The sequence below is a fragment of the Eufriesea mexicana genome, unplaced genomic scaffold (genome assembly GCF_001483705.2).
Source record: "Eufriesea mexicana isolate 0111107269 unplaced genomic scaffold, ASM148370v2 scaffold11180, whole genome shotgun sequence".
Classification (NCBI taxonomy): domain Eukaryota; kingdom Metazoa; phylum Arthropoda; class Insecta; order Hymenoptera; family Apidae; genus Eufriesea; species Eufriesea mexicana.
Genome location: NW_016918806.1, coordinates 73942 through 96445, shown reverse-complemented (window position 1 = coordinate 96445; position 22504 = coordinate 73942). Strand labels below are relative to the sequence as shown.

At 40.8% G+C, this 22504-nt stretch overlaps 2 protein-coding genes across 13 annotated transcripts in view; both read right to left on the bottom strand.

Annotated features, from left to right (window-relative positions):
- The window catches only part of rdgA (retinal degeneration A), a 97478-nt gene extending 93030 nt beyond the window's left edge, over nucleotides 1-4448 (bottom strand). The window contains exons 1-4 of one of the 2 annotated variants that reach the window (XM_017908518.1): nucleotides 3530-4448; nucleotides 3330-3432; nucleotides 2945-3065; nucleotides 2029-2486 (exon numbers count right to left, since the gene is read on the bottom strand). In XM_017908518.1, coding sequence (XP_017764007.1) covers nucleotides 2029-2033 — 5 coding nt within the window. In that variant the 5' untranslated portion in view covers nucleotides 2034-2486; nucleotides 2945-3065; nucleotides 3330-3432; nucleotides 3530-4448. Of the gene's footprint in view, nucleotides 1-2028; nucleotides 2487-2944; nucleotides 3066-3329 lie in introns of both variants that reach the window. The other variant, XM_017908517.1, reaches the window with a different exon arrangement.
- An 86-nt stretch (nucleotides 4449-4534) lies between these two features.
- TpnT (troponin T, skeletal muscle) lies at nucleotides 4535-22159 on the bottom strand. 11 transcript variants are annotated; one of them, XM_017908519.1, is made up of 14 exons: nucleotides 22080-22159; nucleotides 19408-19453; nucleotides 16240-16260; nucleotides 13508-13525; nucleotides 8613-8643; nucleotides 8412-8516; nucleotides 8191-8287; nucleotides 8048-8084; nucleotides 7858-7963; nucleotides 7542-7760; nucleotides 7359-7451; nucleotides 7196-7276; nucleotides 5816-5894; nucleotides 4535-5094 (listed from the first exon to the last, which is right to left on the bottom strand). In XM_017908519.1, the coding sequence occupies exons 2-14, from the start codon at nucleotides 19431-19433 to the stop codon at nucleotides 4808-4810; spliced, it is 1200 nt and encodes a 399-aa protein (XP_017764008.1). In that variant the 5' UTR covers nucleotides 19434-19453; nucleotides 22080-22159; the 3' UTR covers nucleotides 4535-4807. The 11 variants fall into 11 exon arrangements, with proteins under 11 accessions (XP_017764008.1, XP_017764013.1, XP_017764014.1 ...); XM_017908521.1 differs by lacking the exon at nucleotides 5816-5894 and adding an exon at nucleotides 6783-6861 and having other exon boundaries at nucleotides 4808-5094; XM_017908522.1 differs by lacking the exon at nucleotides 22080-22159 and adding an exon at nucleotides 19986-20121 and having other exon boundaries at nucleotides 4808-5094.
- Nucleotides 22160-22504: the final 345 nt, after the last annotated feature.

Genomic DNA, 22504 nt, shown 5'->3' with positions numbered 1-22504 from the left:
CCATTGAAGCGCATCAACAGTTGCATTATTCATAGGCTATTTTTAAGTCCAATTTAATTGATCTTTAATATCGCGATCGAACTAATCTTTTGATTTTATGTATTGTACTTTATTCCGCGGATATATTGGATGTCCGAAAATTCAGACCTGAAGTAATTTTCTATTACATTGAATTATATATATAATATAATGTAATATAATATATATGATAGCAAAATTGATTGACTGTTATATTAAATTACTATATTATATTTTTTTAAAAAAACGAAAAAAGACTAGAAAAATCTCATGTTGTCTAAATTGCGTTTCATAATATAAGGAAAGGTAAAGTTAACCGTAAAATTTTGTTTATGAAGCTCTATCAACTCTCGTTATGCTCTCTACTAGATTAAAAATTCTAAGAATGGTACAATATGAACGAACGAGGAGTATAAAGAGGCTGAATACGAAAATTGAGAATATAAAAGCATCGTAAAGAATAATCTGCGATAAAAGCTTCCATCTCAACCTCAATTGGAAAGGCAGGATAACACAAGCTTTGATACAAATTCATGTACCGTAGTTCACAGAAAGATACTTTCGTTTCTAATAAAAAAAAAAAATATAGCACGGGTAAATACGCTTGGAAAGGAAACAACGCTAAATTCGCGAAAAAATATCAAGAATTTTGGAAATACTTAATTACTATCACGTATAAAAGTATAATTAAAATTATTTCTATGGGTTTCAAAATATAAGAAAAACAAAACGGAATGTTCATTGAAAATAAAATTATAACCTATACTTTACCATTTCTTGATAATTAATATCACTGTATATTATATTAACTTCAATTTGAAACAGTTTACTCTGACGTTCCTAGAATTAATGACGCTTCTAATTACTGGATAATGAGTAAGGATGAGACTCATAATAAATCGTGCTCTTTACAGTCGTAATAATTGCTTGAAGTAAAAACGAGACCTTCTTGTTATTGTTACACATAACCTCTTTGAGAATGGCAAATGTTAACGCACGAGTCATATAAAAGCAATCACACGTATTAATATTGTTTATAGTATGTAAAGTATTAAACTTCATTTAAAGAAGAATTATATCTCTAATTAGAAATTAAAATCCGAAAGATTCTTAAAACGAAGTACGCTAGAGTACGGACGAACGAATAATTGACTTATTAAAACAATTTCGCTTAAATATCAAAGAGCGAAAAATAAGAAATTATATACCTAACGACGTAACCTATTTGTTTAGTTTCCTATTAACCTACACCGAAATAAATATCGAAGCAACTATTAATAATAATATAACACGAAAGAAAAAGTGATTTGACTTTACACATAACCTCAAACATTGACCAACACTGATTAAGGGGAAAGAAATTATAAAATAATATCGCACAAGGTAGCTATTCCTGTACACACATTCGCCTGACATTATAAACTCGAAGAGTGAATGTAAAGATAAAGTCACGGTCATAATGGAAAATTCACTTTATTTCACATTTCTAGTTTAACAGGTTTTAAACCTGTTTGAAATATTTTTTGTAAAATGTCAATCGTATTGACATAGCTTTAAATCTTTAGGAATGATAAAAAGTCACTGCTTTCGTCATTTTCGTGTTCTTACCATTCGAGTGAAAGTTTCACGATTACGAAGAACCGTAAAAATGTCTCGGGTTTATCCTTATCCTCCTATAATATCCGCGCCACGCTACCAATTATTCTCACGTTTCGCTATGCCCGATTTCGTAATCGTTCTTATCGCGTGTTCCCCTTGTTATCGGGAAATCGCGAATTAACACGAACTACCACGAAGCCATCGTCGGTCGTCCCTCGACAGGAATCGTCAATTTCCGTCGAGTTCCGGCTCTCGCACGAGGCGAGAGTTTCTGGCTTCACGAAACGTATCTTCAAACACTCGTCGAACGTGGTGCAGGCAACACATGGAGGTAAAAGTTGTATTGAACGTTACATATCTGTCACTTGTCTTGTTAAAGAAATTCTACACACTGTGTTATTCTATACTTACCTCATCGAGAGTGGTTTCCTCGTGGCCAAGCCGCTTCGTAGTCAGCTCCTGATTTTCCCCTTCTTTCTCTCCTTGATAGCCAGCATTGTAGCCATGTGTACGCGAACGTGGCCATTCTGTACAACGATCACCGCCATGACACACAATTCCACGTTTCTGCAACGAGACACTTCGAAACAAACATTTCACGTTTTCACCAACACACACGCGGTATCCAGCGAGATCTTTTTGGCAGCCGGCAACAGGTCGCGGTAGTCGCTATCCCGTGACACGCGTCGTCGTGTTATTGTTTATTGTTCGGTCACGACACGGTTGCCGCGTCGGTCGCATCGGTCGCGTCCGTCTTGCGGTTGCTCTATTTCGGTCCTCTCAGGTAGGAGAGGAGGGACAGCGCAGTCTGGTTCGGACGAATGCTTGGAGACACTATTAACGAAGCTTAAGAACGACCACTCTGCAGACTGAAAGAGAAGAAAAGACAGAAAGAAAGAGGGACGGCGGTCAGAACAGAGAAAGAATGAGCGTGAAAGAGAGAAGAAATACGAGACTGGAGCCAGCGGCTACCATTATAAATAGTTGCGACTAGCGATGGGAGTAATACTCAACCGTCCGCCAGGTGGAACAGCTGTAGATGCCGCGAATTTGATTTAAAAAAAAGACAACGATATTTGTAAAGTAATAATAAACATAAAAAATAAATAATATTGCGAATGTATAATAATTGTTTTGAAACATCAATTTTTTCAGCGCAGTTATGGTCTGCATGAAGATATTCGAATTTGTATTACTTCCATCACTACCGACTGAGTTAGCTAGCAAGAGATGAATTAAGGCGAGGAAAAGAGATAGGAAATATCAACGGAAATATGCGAGTGAGAAGAACAGAAACGGAAAACGGCTTCGTTCTCGTTTGCTCTACCTTTCATGCTTTGCGTCATTATTCCGTCACTGAAGTCTGTCTTGAATTTTAACGAAATGCGGTCCTAACATGTAAATTTGCACGATTTCCTTTCGACAAATGGTCGCCAATGCTTGCAGTCCTAGTGATTGCACAAATAAATATGAGACTCGTTAGGCGAATAATATATATATAATAATATACATGCAACTCAGTTAACAAACTCATTAATTACTATTATAATTAATAAGAATATATATATCAATAAATACATTTTTATACAAACCATATTATCAACAACATTTGTAAAAACATGAACACTGTTATAATTATTAGTTTTATTGGTTCACTTATTAAAGCAAAAACATTTGTATTCACAATAATATAAAACAAGAGGACAAATTACCTTATAATACAGGTCCGAAACAATCCATTTCCAAAATGTTTTTAAATCTTGATGAAATTACGTCAATGAAAGTATCAGCGTATAAGATGAACACATGGTTAAACTGAAACAATTTCCAATTTACATGCACAATTATTTCTCTCGGTTTAAGTTCTCAAATATCGTTATATTTCTTTGGAACATTCAACTTTTTAAGGTACCGAAATTCGCACGACAGCTATCATTACACGCAGATTCCGTATTGCTTATTTTAAGGAGGAGCGTTTGTTGGCAGCACTTCCACGTTTCGTACCTGTTTATAAATTTTGGCGCGAATCCGAAGTATCATGACGGTCGCCACGTATTTACGAAAGGATCGTAAATCGATTAATTTATTTTCGCTTCGCTCTGACTTTGTCGTCTGGTACATTCATATATTTTAAAAATATATTCGTATTCTTTTAATTAGTAAAACGTCGTACTGCGTGTATCCTCGTTATAAGCATTGTGATTCATTGCCAGTGTATATATATAACCTCTGAATGTGATTAATTATTCCTCAAACGTATTGTAATTGTAATAGACGAATACTTGAAGAGAAGGCGAAGGAAATACAGCGAAAGAAAATCGGGAAGAGAAGAAAGTGCTGCTGCGATAATTTTCATGAATAATCCATTACAATTTCGTTCGTATTCTCCTGCAACGAGTCAGGTAAGGTTAAGTTAGTGAAATACAAGGGCACCGACGAAAGTTTTGTGACTCTCACGATAGATTGAGAACTTTAAAGGTGAAATTCCTTTCCTTCCATCATTCACATAGATTGCATACTATTCGTGCAATTTTTCTCGTAATTTCAGAATTTATTGTTAATAAAATCCTCCAGCGAAAGTAAAAACCGCGCAATAACCAGCGTGTTAATGTCGAGTTGAACAATAAAAACACTATTAAAGTCTTGATTCGGAACAGTTTTTTCCATAGGCCTCTTAATTTACAATCATGATTACAAGTTCGTGTTCGTAACAAATCAAGGTCTTCTCCCGGGATAGGGAAGATTCCTCGCGGAAATCTTATATGATAAACCGTTCATTTTATTTTAATAATGTGTGTGCGTGTATTTTGTACAATATAATAATAATAATTGTAGTAGCAATAGAAGTAGTAGAGTAATAGTAATAGAAGTAGTAGTGGTAGAACAGCCGAGAAATAGTAACGGCGTGCTTTATCTTGCCGGAACTCCCGCCGTTATAGGTTAGTTCTGCGCGGGAGAATATAACGGTGCAGACATGTCTTCCTTTACTGTCTCCCCGCGATTACACCGGTGTCGCATGAAGGCTCGAAGCAAAAAGTCGCCTATAACGACGAGATTCTGGAAAAATGTTTCGCCATTGTTGTCTCTACTGCCGCCACGACTATATTATTCGATGGTACGTAGGATGTTTCGACATTGCTCGATGATCGATTGAATTTATGGTTAGGTGCCGATCTTTTAGAAGAATTATCTATTCTTCTTCCTCCTCCTCCTCTTCTTCCTCCTCTTCTTCTTCCTCCTCTTCCTCCTCTTCCTCTTCCTCCTCCTCTTCTTCGCCTTCGCCCTCTCCTTCTTTCTTATCGCCCTCTTCTTCTTCCTCCTCCTCCTCCTCCTCCTCTTCTTCTTCTTCCTCTTCGAATTGTGGCTCTTCTAGCTCTTCGTCTTCAGCCGCAGCCTTCACGTCTTCTTCGCCCTCTGGGGACTCGGGGTCTCCCGGTTTCTTGCCTGGCCTCTCGCCGAACCACTTCGGTAACTTCGCTATTTTTCAGAAGGGAACAACCAAACACGTTAATCGATGAACGATATTCTATTCGCAGGGAGAATTTTTGGAAAATATCTCGAACGATAACAGCGAAGATTAGATGGAAATCGTTTGTCCGTGAAACGATGTAGGAGAATGACAGAGTGCAGTTAGAGGAACAGTACAAATAGCATTCTGGATTTGAACAATACTGAATCTTTTACGAGAGATCAACGACGGATTAAACGTATAGACTCGATTTTATGAAAGGTCCTCTTCGCTTTTCATCGAACAAGGTTCTTCCACGTTGGCAAAATATACTTCTCTGTTTGGCCCTTGTAGTTTGTCCTAGTTTCCAGAAAATACTCTGGCTGGTCAGGTTTCAAGACCCGCGACTCGAGCAAACGTACACGATGATACGTAACATAATAAACACGTGGGAAACAACGGAACGCTTTTTACGTTTGGCATACTTTCAGGCCTCTCGTCTTACTGTTTCAATAAACTCGGTAACGGTAAATTCTTCGCGCGTTTGAACGATCTATATGCAGATTTTTCAGATCCACGATACACAGGTAACCGTAGGTAGGTCTGCAGCTATGCGGACCCACGATTCCCTTTGCTCTCTGAATTTGTAACGTCTTTAGTAGATGGAGACCAAATGTGACTCGTTGAAAAATGTATATTCGCAGTAGGTGGCGTGTTACGTTTGCTCGAAGGTGAAACTAGCATACGTACTCTTCTGGCGACCGAGGAATTGCTCCTTCTGTTGGGTCCATTGCTTCTCTATGATCTCCTTCTGCTGTTCGGTCAGACCCTGCAACATTAACGGACAAAATGGCATGCTAGGATCATCGTCACACGGGGGGCACTCATCTGGGACCATTTCCACGGTTTTCAAAATATCGCTATACAAATCTGTCCATAGCGGGCTTGGGGCTTGAACGTAGCAGAACGGGTTAACGGGTATTACTGAAATTCTCTACGTGTATGTGTTTATGTGTCGACTTCTTTGGCTAAACCAGTTTCGCCTTCAGTTCTGAAAGGACGATGGTCATTCTTTGACTTACGTTAATTAGGTATTCTCTTGCGTAAAACAAATTCTTCTACCCTTTTACTCACTCTGACTTTCAACTGGACTCTTGAAATGTCAAGGTGTGGAAATCGTTTGGTGAAAACGTGTCAGTGTAAACTGTCTCTATTGATTATGGGTATATATTACTGTACCATAGTGCGACTTGTATAGTAATGTATTTGCACGTTGAATACCATTCTTAGGAATGAAACTTTCTCTGTACACAGAACGTCTATGGGATTAAAACGAAGTTGCGGATAATTTGTATCAACGTTGATCTGACTCAAGTTTCTCCTGAGATTCGTGATAGATTTTATTGTTCGTGACCGTTGTGTTCATCATGCGAGATTCAACGATAAATTACAGGGGGGATGCGATGAATTACGATCAGTCAAAAAGGGGATTGTGAGTACTTTACTTTGTGAAACGGAACAACACGATAACAAACTTCCATAACAACACTTCCAACGGTCTCTCTGATATCTAGATCTACTATTTATTAAGTGGAGTCCAACACGAATTAGATAAGATGATCGCCGTGGCGATCCTAGGGCAAACTGAGGCTAAGGGTTCAACCAACAACGCAAGCAAAGGGGGTGGTATATCAACAGAGGGCTCGATAGGACTCACTTTTGGTACGCTTCATGAACTGTTCTGTTTTCTGTTTCCACAGTTTCTCGTTGTACTCCGCTAAAAGCGTGTCATAGCCCTGCGATTCAATCGACATTCTTCACTCATCACTTTTTTCAACAATGATATCATTTTCCTACGGCTATTTCTTAACGAGCTAGGTCGCTTCTTCTTTGTCTGTTCTAATTTATGTTAATATGTCTTCGATCACGTATAATAAAAACTCTTTCTTTCGAAATCTCACTTTAGGAAGACTTTCTCTCTATACTTTCGAGCCCATAATAATATAATTTTCTACGTTATCCTGTTTGTAGTTTCTTGGATCACTACTGACCGATTTTCAATCGAATATCTGGGGCAGCTGGGTATTCGAAGAATCAGCGACTGATCGAATCTATGGGAAATATACTTACACCCTCGAAGAGTTTCTTCTTATCGTCATAAGACCTGGTATCCACTCGACGTTCGTATTTGGAGGCGACTTGGATCTTGGGCTACGTAAGATAATGATTTATAATATTTAAGCGAAATTTTCCACGTACTATTTTATCCGTTTCATTTATCCGTTCTACTTACAGGGTACTTGCCAGTGAGGGCTTCAGGATCAAGACCTTTCTTCAAAGCTTTGTGCCTCAGTTGCTGCTTCTGACGTTCCTTTAATTCTTTAAGCTACATGGAGATACGTATATCAGTGAAGTAGACTATATATATCACATTGTATACAGAAAGTGTACCTTCTATTTAAACGTGTCTACTCACGTCATAGTCCTGGCGTTTCTGTCGTTCTTCAAGATCATACTTCTCAGTTTCCAGCTTCACTATGGTATCCCAGAGTTCGTTAGCCTTGGACCGGAGCTTCTCAATGGACAGGCCATCGATTTCCAGGGGTTTGATGCGAATGCTCAGCGAGATTTTCTTCTCTTCCTCAAGCTGTTCTTTCGTCTTGTTGCGCTCCAGTTGCGCCGACGTTAGGTTACCCTGTGTCCAACGGAAAAGCACGTTAACATCTGAACTGTACGTGGCTACAACCTTCCATGACACGTTACATTTGCTCCACTACGAAATGAATACGAACTGCTAGATCTTTCCTGGTGATGGTAAAGTTGGGTCCCTTCTTGCTTGCTTGATCTTTCATCGCTTGCATCATAGCCTGGCGCTTCTTTTCTGATTCTTCCAGACGCCTGGATAAAAAGATGTTCTTTTATTTCAAATTATTCCTTACTTCGCTATGTCTAACATATAATATTGGCTAGATGCAAACGTACTTTCTCTTTTCCTCCATATCACGTTGCTTCTTCTCCTCTGCAAGTTTAGAAAGAAGATCAGCGAACATCCGCAGGGGAAATCGAATGATTTCCACGAACAATATCGAGACAGGATAAGGAAAAAGGGGATAAAGTGCACTTACCGATTTCACGTTGGCGACGTTCTTCCTCCTCTTTCTTTTTCTGCGCCAATCTCTTCTCCTCGTCCGCGCGAGTGATCTTGCGCTTCGCTTGCTTCTCCTGCGAATAGAGCAACAGGGAACGAGACGGCCATGAAAGACAGAACCATGGGAACGCAACGGAAGATACGGAGTTTTATGCACACGAAGTATAACAAACGAGATCCTGAGATACGTATACGAACCTTCAATCTCTTTAGTTCTTCCTCCTCTTTGGCTCTTTGCTTCCGCCATTCTGCGATGTATTCCTTGAGCTGTTCGTCTAGGTCGCTTCTCTTTTGTTCCTGCCTCTGTGTACCCGAGAAAACAGCAGAATGTAAATACGCACGGAAAAATCTAGCCTAGATATATCGTGTCTACGAGATCTCTGGGATCCCGCTCCTCACCTTCATAAACTCGATATTCTCCCCAGACTCCCTGATGTAGGCCGGAGCGAAAACAAAAGTAACTCTCTTTAGTTCCTGTCGCTCGTCCTCTGAGAGATCTCGTAAGATCTTCCAGAACTCCGTACGCCACTCTCACGTTCCACTTTCCATTATTTATTACACTTCATCCATTCTCTCTCGTGGCGAGTAATTCTCGTTTTCTTTTTCTTTTCCTTACTTTTTTCATCTTTTTCTTTTTTTTCCTTTGATCGTTTCTTTATCTTTTTTCTTTTCCTTTCGTTCACCAATCTTTTTTTATTTTTAGTTTCCTCTCGTCACACTCAGCCAGACAAACAGACAGACGCACACGCAAACGGACAGACAGACGGACGGACGGACGGACAGACAAGAGAAAGTGTTGAAAAGTGTGTACAAGCGTGTGGAAAGAAGAGAAAATTAGGTGCAGATGTAAGAAAGAAAATTGTATATATATAAAAGTTGTATATATATATATACAAGCCATCAGGAAAGGAGGGAGACATTAATGAGTTTACAAGGGTCGAGGGAAACCGATGAGTTTGTGGCATGGGAGGGAATCCATTAGACTCTCACGGACAGGATATTGGAAAATTGATGGAGGGTTTTACCGAGAATTACGCGGTCACTTGAATTTATATTCTGTTTCGACTTCGAAGCCCGAGGGGGATGAAAGAATCGTTTTCTTCGATATTAGAAAAATCACTGGTACACGGAATTTTTCAAAAATCTTCCCCGATTCGAACGAAAAATTAACAGGATGGACATCGAGCAGCGTACAAGTGGTTTCAACCAGAGTATCAAAAAATTAACGAGTACGAGTACAAAGGGTACGTTTCATTAGACATTTGGAGACATTTCAAAATTCGAGGTATTCTCGAGTACGAGGGCGATCGTTGATCGGATTACGTCACGTGGATCGAGTCCAGGATAACTTTAAAATAAAGGAAGGATCTCTAATTTTAAAGATGATTCCGCCGAGACAGAAAATAGGCGACTGCTCGATTTTTGAATTTTCGTGGATAATCGAGGAGAAACGGGATATCGAGGTTGGCTCGTTTAGTTCTTTTAGCTGGAAAAAGTAATTCAAAGCCGCTCGAGAACAAGCGATTAAGCATTTTTACAGAAAGCAATTTAGCAGGTTCGAAGAGAAAATTTTGACAGATCTGAACAGCGTACTGAATTAAAATTATGACAACAAAATATTTCTATTTACTTAATTCATTTCTGTAATTATAAAATATGAACATTCGTACACCAAAGTACCTAAGCTCTTACATTTGCTACATTTATAAAGTGTAATAATCGCGTTAAATTCAATTATTCGAAACTATATGGTATATACTGCAAGATTAGAGTGCCAAAATTATATCAGTAAAATTAGAAAATAATTTGACGATATATGGAATATTTGCAGGTAACTTATTGCAGTTACGTGCAATAGTGTGCTGAATGAAAAATCATCTTGGAGCTGTTATATCGAAATTTATTTCTCAATTAACATTTCTCTCAACTATTATCATAAATTAATAAATACACCGTAATTGCTGCATGTAAAATTCACTGATATAATCTCAAGATTTCATTTTTGTTATATGTATCATATTGCTTCAAATACTTCGATTAAGCTGCAAACATTTCACTTGTTAAAATTAGCAAACGTAAATACTCGAATACCTCTGTGTACGATTATAGATAATAATACTCTTACGATAACATTCAGTGAAAGGAACAAAATAAAATAAAATCAAAGTTGAAACGGTGATCGATATAAGAACAATGTGTGAAGACAGAAGATGTGATAATTATGGTGATAATCCCCATAATGAAGAAGTTGCACCGTTTTATAGAGTAAAACGATCTTTCATAAAGTTCTAAAAAGACGATGACAAAGGATAATTGGGAGAGAATTGGAGCACAGAGATGTGGCACTCACTCTTCTTCTCGTCAGACATTTTCTTCTTCTTTCCCAACTCAAATGCAAGCAACACACACATTTCGCCGCCGTTATCAGCGTCATCGCTGTCGTCATTCTTATTATCAATTATTATCCACAACGCCTTTAAAAAAGCCACAGTCGAAAGCCGAGGAGCTGGCCAATTTACATGAAAAATGAAGTCTCGACGATGTCATCTTGGTAGGTTGCTGAATCTTCGTGCGATAACGTAATCGATAAGTCGAAGAAAAAATAAATAACAAGTAAGATCACTATCGCGATATTAATAATACAGCATTATATTATACACGATAATATTCATGTAACGATATATAGTTATATAAATATCGCGTAGATATTTTATATAACAATATTTACGAATATATGATATATATCATACATTATATTATATATTATAATATAATATAATGCAATACAATGCATATTATATCCTCAAGGTTCGACATTTCAGATAACATTCAAAATTTCAGGCAACAAGACAACTCTGAGAAATGAGACTGACCGAGTGGGACCATTTCCAAATGTTGACCCTGGTCAGTTCTGTAGACGACTCTAAACGAGATGACAAATATTATAAACATCGTTTAACACCGTTGCCAATGTAACATCGTTACCCAACAGTGTTACGAAACTGTCCAGCGAATTACCCGAAACGAGATTTCCAAGGATCTCCGTGCAAGCATAGCGATACAGCAGAGAGGTGATACACGAAGATATGTTATGGATTACGAAGATACACGAAAATTCAGCTACCCACCGTAATAATCTGGCCGATCTTTCTGCGACAATTGCTGCGGGTCGATTGATTATGGCGCAAGTCGAACATAATTAACAGAACGTGACAAAGAGTGGGCTGGGGAAAATGGGGAATTACCAAAGTGACAGAAACCAAATGAGAGAGAAAAAAAAAATAGAAATAAAATTAAAAGAAAATGGAAAAAGAAAGACGATTCTTTGTAAACGCAGGAGACAAAAACACGAAACACGACATCAAGTAGGTTGGCTTTTGAACGAGATGAACGGAAAAATCGGTTCTTGGCGGTCCCATGGACACGTATGTATGTATACACATGGGGATACGAATGTAACAGACACACGGATATTATGTACAGAGCCGTTAATTCGTGATTAATCAAGAATATAGAAGAGACAAAAAGAAAAAACACGAGAGGGGGTAAAAGAGACAGATAGATAGATAGATAGAGAGAAACATGAGCTTGGGGGCAGGGGTGGTGCACTGATCACGGAATATTAGACCATTTATTTTGGCGGGATCGAGACTTTGTATTACGTACTACACACGGGTAACGTTTAATGGAATTTCACGTCATAACAAACAACTGTCGTGACAGAGAAACACGTAAGACACGTAACACGAGGATTCGTCGGTGAGAACGAATTATAAATACGAAAAGGGATTTCGAGTTTCAAGTTTTACCAAAAAATTGGGTATGTTTGTTAAAAACCTGGGTGTATATACTTCTACTCCTGTGAGAGTTAACACTGGCACTATCAAATTAATCATAATGGCCAATTTCAGATTCCTGGCTTGCCAATTAGGTATTGGAATATCAAATTATATCAAAATAGGTACGTAATTGTTCACAACATGCTACTGCGATTATTGTTCTCTGTGTGTACTGTGTTTAATTACACGTTACAGGTAGCTCCAGTGTTAAAGAAGCTTAACAATCTGTATGTATATACTTCACTCAGAGTTAACATTAGAACTACCAAATTAATCATAATTTCATTACGATTTCAGATTCCTGGTTTGCCAATTAGGTGTTGGAAATGAGCAACTGCTTTTGAGAAAATTAATGTCGAATTTTATCGAAATAGGTACGTAATTGTTCATAACATGCTACTGAGGCTACTATTCGCTGTGTGTACTGTGTTTAATTACACATTACAGGTAGTTCCAGTGTTAAAGAAACTAAGTATCTGGAGGACAGAGGTATTTCTTCGAGCTCTCCTGGTCTACTCCTATTTCTATGCTACCGTGAACCAAAAACCCGGGTATGTTACTTATTGGATTTAAACATATCGGGAGTATTAATACCGAGCCTTGGCAACAAATAAACAGCAGACTTGACAATAGCTGTGTTTTTCCACCGAACCGTTTGTTCGTTAATTAGATTACATCACGTTGGAACGTGGTACGTTTCGAACGTACACCGCAGCTACGGTATAAGAATAAACCGCATTACGTTATCGTACACATATTTATGAAACGTTTGGCAATCGTCCAGCCGACACAAGTTATATTAGTTGCGCCTAGCCCTTATGCAACCAGCGCCGCATAATACGGTCAAAAGCCTTAAAACTTCTCGCTCATACGATCCTACCACGTTCCTAGAAATTCGCGTGAATAGTGCAGGCTACTTTCGATTGCTACGAACGGTCAAGAACCTCGAAAAAAGCACTAGCCAACTGTGAACAACACTGTGTACAACTCAACCGTGGCGAGTCTCCGAAAATTCCCTATACCTAGTTCCTTGTCGATTTTGCAATAAAAGCTTCGCCTTTAAAGGAAACGAATTTTCTACTATACACTGGAAACCAAAGATCGCTAACCAAAACGAATTTCTATTTACTCGTGACACGTAGAATTCGAAATTACATTCAATTCTACACGAATTCCGACAAAAATTCCCCAATAAACGTCCGACAGAGGATCGAAAACCAGAAACTACGAAATTGCTATTGCACATAACGCATAGAATTCGAGGTCGAATTCGAGTCCACGCAAATTTGATTAAGACGAGAAGATTGGATTTGCTTCGTTTCATCGAGTCTCGTTCCCGCCAAAAATTCGAATATAAGCGCGGAATTTGAAAGGGCTTGGGGGTTTGTGAGAGCGGCCGAAGAACAAAGAAAGTATTATTGACGTGTAATAAACAACCTTCGAGATTCAACTTACTTTTGGGACGCTCTACCCCTACAAAAAAAGAAAGGAAAGGTACATTAATAACAATCGCAATCGTACGGGCTTCTTTACGTGGAGCTGGTGGGGGTCGCGTGGGGTATATTCGTCCGGTTTATCGGTTCTTTCCCTTATAATTTTTTTTTTTTCTTCTTTTCGTTATTTTCTTATACCGTTTCCGGTACGATTAAGTCCTGAGACCCGAATCGGGCAAAGAACGGCATCGTTAAAATTGACGACAGTCTGCCGCGTTCCATCCGCTTTTATTCACTCCGGTCCTTTCGTATTCTTTACGACAAGTCGTAGGAAAGTTTCACGCTCGTCGACTGAAACAGCCAGCGTGAATCTGTGCGTGTCTCACGAGCGTTCTCGTCGGTTTTTCATGGACGATGTAAAAGAGGAGAACAGGCAGCCTACCGTCTCTTTCATCCAGAGGATCTTCTACATACGTGTGTTCGGGTATGTGTGATGAACGTGTATTTACATTGCTTTTTTATAAAAAAAAAGAAATAAAAAAAGAAAACCTTTCCACAGGCCAGAATGCGAATACAGAAAGACAATTATGCGACAGAGGTAATGCATAGGGAAACAAAAGTCTGTTAGGTGTGTTGTGGACGTGAAGAGCGATCTTCATCTCTCCTCTATCGTGCTTGAAAAGTGAAACTCTCGATTGGTATTGAGATCGAACAGAGAGCGGAAAATCGATGAAAAGCTGTCGGATCTTCTAATCGTCGAGTGATTATGCGAGACGAGTTAATAAAAATTATCAAATAAGTTTGACGAATAAATCTCGTTTTTCCCCTTTGGGAATTTTAGATGTGCATGAAAAGAAGAATATGTACGAATTTTTGAACGAATTTTGATAATATGATACTCTAAATATTATACTTGCAATTGAAACGAATATTGCGTTGGTGTTATGTTATATACAAATTATACACATCGTATACAATCATATTCATGCTCGTCTCGTGTTTTCAGAAATTTTACATTGAAAATGATATCAAGTCTATTAAGAGAGAACTATCTTTTTACCTTAGCTTTTAGACATTGTATGCTAGGTTTTCTAATTGTACCAATTATGCCAATTATGCCAATAGATTATGACAAAAGAAATGTTCACTTTTCAGGCACCGGTGCATCGTGTGAACGCGTGTAAGGGATATGCCTGTTTCATTCGAAACGACCAAAAAATCACGCTATCTAAAATACCTCGGACGTATACGTGAAAACGTGTATCGGACAGGACAAAATGGCGGCGAGATAAACATAGTTTTTCAACCATCGACACAACAACAGCGACACAGCATCAAAGACAACAGGATGAAGACAGCGGGCGGACCAAACAACAGTGGAAAGTAACAACGAGTGGACAAAGAATGATCAGAAAACCAGGTTCACCTTTTCCATTCCGCAAAAAATTGCAAATCTCGCAAGCAAACTGACGTCGGAGGAGAAAAGAACGGAAAGAGAGAGAGAAAAAGAAAGAGAAAAAATAAGGCAACCGCGTATTTACGTAAAATTGAAATACCTTTTCGAAAAAGAGAGAGAGAGAGAGAAAAAAAGTACAAAAATCCCGTGTGCACTGCGATTCGCGAAAGATAATTTTACATACGAGGAAAAGGGAGAAAAAGAAGGATGTAACTGACGGCCACGACACGTTTCGCTGCTAATGCTAAAGTGGAAGAGGTGATTTTTCATCGTCACCTCGGCGAGGCATTGTACGAGCAACGATATCGGATCGCTTTAACGTTTAACTCGAAAATTCCATCTAACCGGCGTGCCGAGCGATTCGCATGATTTCTCGAGAAAATTAAAAAACCCGGTGGTCGGTGGCGCGAAAATACGGTGCGAAAAAAGGAGGAGAAAGGGGAAAGAAAAAGAAAAAAAGATAGACAGACAGAAAGAGACAGTGAAAGAAAATAACAGGAGAAAAGGGAAAAAGAATAGACATCCGTCGTGAAACGGACGATGGAACGAGCGTCGAAATGACTCGAACGAGTTTCGAACAACTGGCTCGCGTGAAAAGATAGAGGGGATCGTAGATTATCGAGGAAAAATCAGCCTCCTCGCGAGAGTCGCCTGAGATTAATCGCGTCCGTGTGTATCACATCGATGAGGAATGGAAAAGAAGTGTTGCGTAGACAGCAGAGCCAACGAGGACGATAAATGCTCGGCAAGAGTGTCCGTTGCAAAAAGGGCTCGTCGGTTGTTGCATTGACGACGAAGCAAAAAACACGAGTAGTTCGATGATTTCACGAGAGAGTGTCTCGTTGGGCAAAAGAGAGAGCATCGATGTCGTTGGGAAGCGTGATAATGAAAATACGGCGTAAAGAGGAAAACAGACTGTTCCTCTCCTCGCAGCGAGATCTACCATGTACAAAAACAAAAACAAAAAATGCAAATTGCGTGTACAGGGAGACGTAAGAACTATATAGCAGACGAACAGATACGTACTAAACTTGTATGAGATACAAGACGACAACCACAACAACAGCAATAGTAACGGTTAGACTAGATTAACAGAGAGAAAGAAAGATGGAACAGAGATAGTGAAAGATAGACAGAAACAGAAAGAGAGATAGATAGAGAGATAGAAAGAGAGAAAAAGTGAGTGACAGAGATAGAGGAAACAGACTGAGAAAAAAACGAGAAAAGTGAACATTGCCAGTAAGTAGCTGCCTGAACAAGATACAAGGCGAATGTAGAATTGTTTTCAACAAACTTACTCGATCTTCCTCTCCGGCTGCCTTTCATTTTTCAATTTTTCGATTCGCGCCGCGTTGGTCGTTTGGTCGATGGTGACGGGTGGTTTGATTGATTGGTCGGTCGATAATATTTTTTTGTGTATTGTATGTGGAGATTCAGTCGAAGGGACGGATTATTATAGACGGATTGCGAGCAGAAAACAGAGAGAAAAACGAAGATCATAAACCAAAGTCAAAAATAATGACATCCAGTCTAAGTAATTATGAGCGAACGTTAACGCAAATAAATCAGGGTTAGATCAATCGAATAGTAATTATTGTTTCCTTTTCGTCGTGTTCTCTTTTACTTTCGCTAGAAAGCTGGACGAATCGAGAGATATTGGTCCCGCGAGGAAGTATCGGGAGAAAGCGGTCCCGGAAGATCCACATAACTCCGCAACGCCACCACACGGGAAAATATTTCCCAACGCGTCCATTCCACCCGAAACGACTCAATATTTTCCTTCGATGCTGTCGAAACTGTTATACCACGAACGTATCGCCGTCGTTGAAAGAAAATGTCGAATCGTGCATCGTGTTTGCGCAAACAAAATGGCGCTCGAAAGAGAAATGGCCTCACGACATGGCCCCACTATATCTCGAGGGTCTGCGCGTTCTCGTTGGATCATAGGATGGTCATGGTTGATTTAATATGCGATTCGAGGTACGGAGATACCGCGCCATTCGTCTGCTCTATTTTCGTGAGAGAAGCACCGACTGTTCTAATTTTAACAATAGTTCGAGAGAGATCGCTCCGAGGCACGAACGCGATTTTTCGATACAATCTTCGCTTCTCGAAATTCGATTCTTTCATGATACGTGAAGTCTGATAGAAGATACGAGAATTCGGATTATTGATCGAATTTCCATTAAAATTTTCGAATGCGCACATCTGCTGCTTACTTAATAATGCAAAAGCAAATTAAACGAACGTAACTGAATATTTAATTGCAATAATTTCAAAATTGTTGTCTCGCGTTTACATTGCTTCGCAGCTGCGACCCGTGATCAAACAATCGTAATGGAGCGAGAAACAGGAAAAATTGTATTATGTTTTACAATTGTGTAAACTAGTATCGAAGGCAACAAGGTGGCAGCGCCAAATGGCACGTCCTATTTTTGTAAAAAGCAGCATGTCTGTTCTAATTTCAACCGAGTTCACAAACGAACGCAATGTTTAATGTTTCGATGGCCATGAGCCTATGATTGCAAAATTACATAAGTTTGTAAAAATAAGATTCACCATTGTTAGGCAATCGTCACGATATTATGTTATTTAACGTTTAAATAAATGATAAATAATCACACGTCCAAAAGAAATTTCGGAATTTTGAAATTAATCGAATACGAATTAATCGAATTCAAATTTACCGCGCTACGAACGATCTCTCTGGAAATCCCCGTAAACGAACTGTACCCGAGAACCTAGTACTTATAACACGTTCGACGATTGTCTCTGTAGAAACGAAACGATCGCGGCTAGAAGAACGCTGCTTGGCTCTTATGGAACCGTTGCTTTGTGAAAGGAGTCTAAAATCTAAAATCGAAATCAGAAAACAACTACTACGACTCCCCGGTGACTGCGCAGTGGTAGCAGACACCTAAACGCAGACACGCCTCTGGAACTTACTTCCTGGAATGAGAAAATGAGAGAACGTGGACGTTAGAAGTATTTTTGGAACGATCTAGAGGGATTAAGGAATTACCAGCAACACTTACGTTTCCTCGACCACCTCCTCCTCGCTGCTGTAAAACAGAAAATGGAAAATGGTATTTGTTAGTCAACGGGTTCAGGTAAACGTAGGGGGCAATTAGGGAACAATAAAAAAAAAAAGAAAAAAAACTACGAAAACAGTAAAATATGGCCGCGGCGGGGAGGGGCGACGGGCAGGTGAACATTTTCCAGGGGCTTCGGCTCAATTGCACACCAAAGATGCATTTCTCTCCCCGTATTCAAAATTTCTAACCTCAATCGTGTAATTCGCCATTCAGGTTATGTTCGCGAAGAGAATGCGCGAAAACGGATATATATGGGAATAAGATCTAGTAACGAGGATAAAATTTATTATGACATTTTTGGATGCTTCTGCCCATCCCACTGAATATAGATCCATTGGTCGACCCAACAGAATGACTCATCGCCGGTAAGTACGGTCCCTGTTTCGATTTCCTCGTTTCAAAAATAAACGAAAACTCCGTTTGCATCGGCCGTGATCCCGTTTCGACGATCACAGGACCGCGATAATTCCGTGAAATTATCCTAACCTCAACACGTTCCGTTAAACAACGAATATGTGTGCGAAATGCGATGAATAAGACTACGAATAGAGAAAACATTTTTGGCGTGCAATTCAATCGTGTAGAGGGGGTGGGTGACGTGCAACGATCACGGTTTGTTCAACACAAAGACACGTGGGCCTGGGGGGGTTTTAGGTTGGTTTACTTTCACAACAAAACTTGTGGGTGGCAGGGTGGGGGCGGACGGGGTACATATCGATAACAACGCATTAAACGTGAGATACACAGTACGAGAGGGGGCGTACAAATCACGGTGAATTTCATCTTACGTGGACGCAATTCATTCCGTCGTATATCGTTCGGTTTGCGACATCGAAGGGTGAGGGGTTCGGGGGGGTTTAATCCTCGACTTATGTAGCAACCTGACAGAGCGGCGTCGAGAATGTAACTAGAATTCAGTGATTCTCGACCCTGCAGATCGGCACTAAGAAAGACTGAACGTGATCTATCGACGACATGTCTCTGTGACGCTTCGATGGGCCATATATCGAGCTATCTCTTAACCTAAAGTTACGCTCAGCTGAAATATCCTCGACACTCTCCGTCACTCGAGCACCTCCGATTTCATGGATATTTCAACGGTGTGCCTCTGGCCATTTTTCAGCCACCGTTCGATACCACGTGCAGCGCTCTTACGTAACTGTCGACTCATGCTCGATTTATCAGTCGTGCACGTACCTCTTTTTCACTGGTACCGACTCCGTCGTTTGTCAAAATCAATTTCGTGATGCTTAATCTAAGCAAAGATTCTAACGAGATGGAATCGAAGGTCGATCATTTCCAGGCAACGGAGAATGCCGGGGTTGTATTCAATATTTCTCGGAATTGTTCCTGTTCGGTTCGGATACTTACGAGTATTGTTCCTCGTCGTCAGACATGTCTGCTGGTGGTTACGGTACTGCAACACGCAAACAAACCACCGATTAACACAACGCGTCCTTACGGCTTATCTCTTCGTTATATTTCACCGAGCATGGTTACTCGATTTCCGGTCACGTTTTATTTCTCCCGTCGCGACGAATGGAGAGGAGGAACGATCGAATCGTCCGTCTCGAGTGCTCGATCCTTTCCTCTCAAGAAAAAAAAAAAAAAAAAAGAAGGAGTAGGAAGATCCACGAAAGCCTTCGTGTCCGCACGAGATCTCACAAAGGGTCGACGCGAGGATATCGGTCTCGTGTCCGTTTTCTCCTTCGCGAGGGAGAAAAATACGGCCGGAGCACTCGCGGAGGAAATCTCGACGAAAAAGGGAAAAAGGATCACCGGTACATCCGCTCGTGCAACGATTCGATCATCCGTTCTCGCCGTTCTTGGACGCCAACGTGGCGCACTTCTCACAGAAAATTTTCGATAAACAAACCGAGAGTACAAAGGAGGGAGATACGGAGGGTGTGGGCGAGAGACGAAGGGTGCTCGACGAGCATAAATCGAACCTTGCTGCCGCGAGAAAGAGAAAGCTAGAAAAGAAAGGAAGAAGTCGAAGGGGCGAGACGATGCACTGGTGCAAAGGTAATCTGATATTCTGAGACCAGAAAGAGAGTGCCAGTTTGCTAACCCTGGCCGCAAGCTCGACGTTGCAAGCTCTATAAGGAGCCATCCCCTTCTCTTCCTCGTCGCTCTAATTTTAGAAAACCAACTCTACTCCTCTCTCTCTGTCTGTCTGTCTCTCTCTTGCTCTCTCTCTCCCTTCGTTTATTGGCTTTTCTTACTCTTTCTCTCTCTCCCTTCTCCTTTTTCCTTCTTTCTTTCTCTCCCTTTGCCTCCCTCCTTCGTCTCCGCTCTCTATGGGAGTCCCTCTACCTCCTCCTTGATCTCGTCTTCGTTGCCGTTATCGTCATCGAACTTGCCGATCGCTTCCTATCTTCGCGAACGAATTAAGCCTCGACTTTGGCCATGTTTTTCATTTTCTCCGCCTTCGTTTCATTCACAAAGTTTTTCCTCTCTTTCGTCTCATTCTTTTCCCTCGTCGATGTTCCCTTCCTGTTCTGTCCGTGATTTGTTTCTAATTAGTTCACTCTTGGACGGGTGGAAGATCGTGGTAAAGAACGGTCGATCTATCCAAGTTGGAGGGAAATTTGAAAGGCGATCTCGGTACAGCTTGTTGCTAATTTTGCAAATAGTCCCGCGTGGTGTTTGGCGTTATGTGCTACGATGCACAGTGTCGCGTGCGGGCTGACGCGAGGCGTGGGAGTGGAAACAATGTTACATAATTGTATACGTCACGATCGAATGTCTCAAAACGGGATATTCGACGTACATTTATAGGCGGTGAGTTATCACGGCGCCAACGCGATTCTATATCCGTCTTCCTCTGTCCAGCCATGCTAGAAAAGGGAAATAGTTTCATCCCCTGACGCTATCCAAACATCGGATTCTAAACAGCATTAAAAATAGAGAAATTAACGTTTCGTTGTAAAATATTCGACTTATCGTGTCGTATTACGCGAAAAAAAAATTAGAAAGAAAGGGTGGTACGTCTGAGAAATTGGTCCTGTCCTCGCAGTCTTCGTTCCACGTTAAACATCCTTACAAGCTTATGAAAACGAGGCATCTTACGGATTCCCTTTGTTCAGTCCTCGAACGTCGATGTTCCTTCCGTTTTTCGGCAGTTCTGTTAAACTAGGCAACGCAGACGTGCTGGGTTCCCCGATTGTAAATTTCCGAAACGATTAACGTGTCACATAGCTGTCTCGTCGAAGGCACACCATGAAAGACGACCGAAGATGGAACCGAACTCCACCGGGGACTCGACAAATTTGCTGCCACGTTGTTCCCAGCGTCACCCGGATATTTGTTCGACTATTCACGCGAAGTTCCCGACCTTAGTATCCATTTGGACGTTGGGTCATCGAGATGTCCGATCTCGCGTAGCTTCAGTAGATTAAGTCTCAGCATAGCCAGACGCCGCCTGGTTGCAGCTTTTTAGCCCGTAAATCCTTAGGACCCGAGTATCTCTGGCCATGAATTTAGATTCGACATGGATTTACACGAAGCCTTGAGACCATCCTTTGAACTGTTTACCGTCTATACCACCCGTCTATATTCGGCTATCTATATCCAGACCCATCTTTGCCTGATCGTCCTCGGGAAGGGAATTTGATCCTCGACACTAGCGACCGGTTCCTTCACCCTCGAATTCCAAACAAATTGATCTCTCCATGGACGTTTCACTGTCACACTCTGTTATATCGAATCTTCTCCTTGATCCCATTCATGATATGTATCAAATCGATCCACGAAACGGCAACGAAGACGAGGATCTCTCTGGTTAGCGACGTCTGATCGTCGGTCGGGATATACATCATACAATATCACTGTAACGAACCCGTGCAAGGCATGCAATCGAATGCTCACTGATTCGAAACCCTCGTCGACTGTAGGTCGACCTGCGGACACCAGCGAACCAAGATCGAGCGAGAACGTCCCCGGAATACGGATAAATATATGTCACTGAGTTATAACAATTAAACGGAAGATTATGGAGCACAATTAAAAAAAAAAAAAAATAGAAGTTTATAGAAACTTACACTCGAACGGTGTGAATGTGTATGGCAATGTTGTGTGGACGTGTGGGTCAGGTGGGAGATGTGTATGTATGACGTGTGGTATGAGGGTTCGCCTCGGGGCACCAGCCGAGCAAGAGATGCTTCCAACAGGCACGCACGGAAGAGCTTTTGCCGGTGGAATGTGGAGTCCGCGACAGCTCGAGCGGCTCTGAAGTCCTGCGATCAGGGCCTGGACAGCACCAAGACTCGGGACGATGCCTACTCGGTACAGCCGACTCGAGATCGCTCCCTTTCGTTTCGCTATTAATAGAAAGCAGATCCACGTCCGTGGGGCGCGAGCGTGATACGATCCTGGCACGCTACTATTTTCGTCCCTTCTACATACGCGTTCCCGTGCGTGGATCTCGCTCTCTGTCCCGTGGACCCCTTCTGCCGCCTGTGTTCCG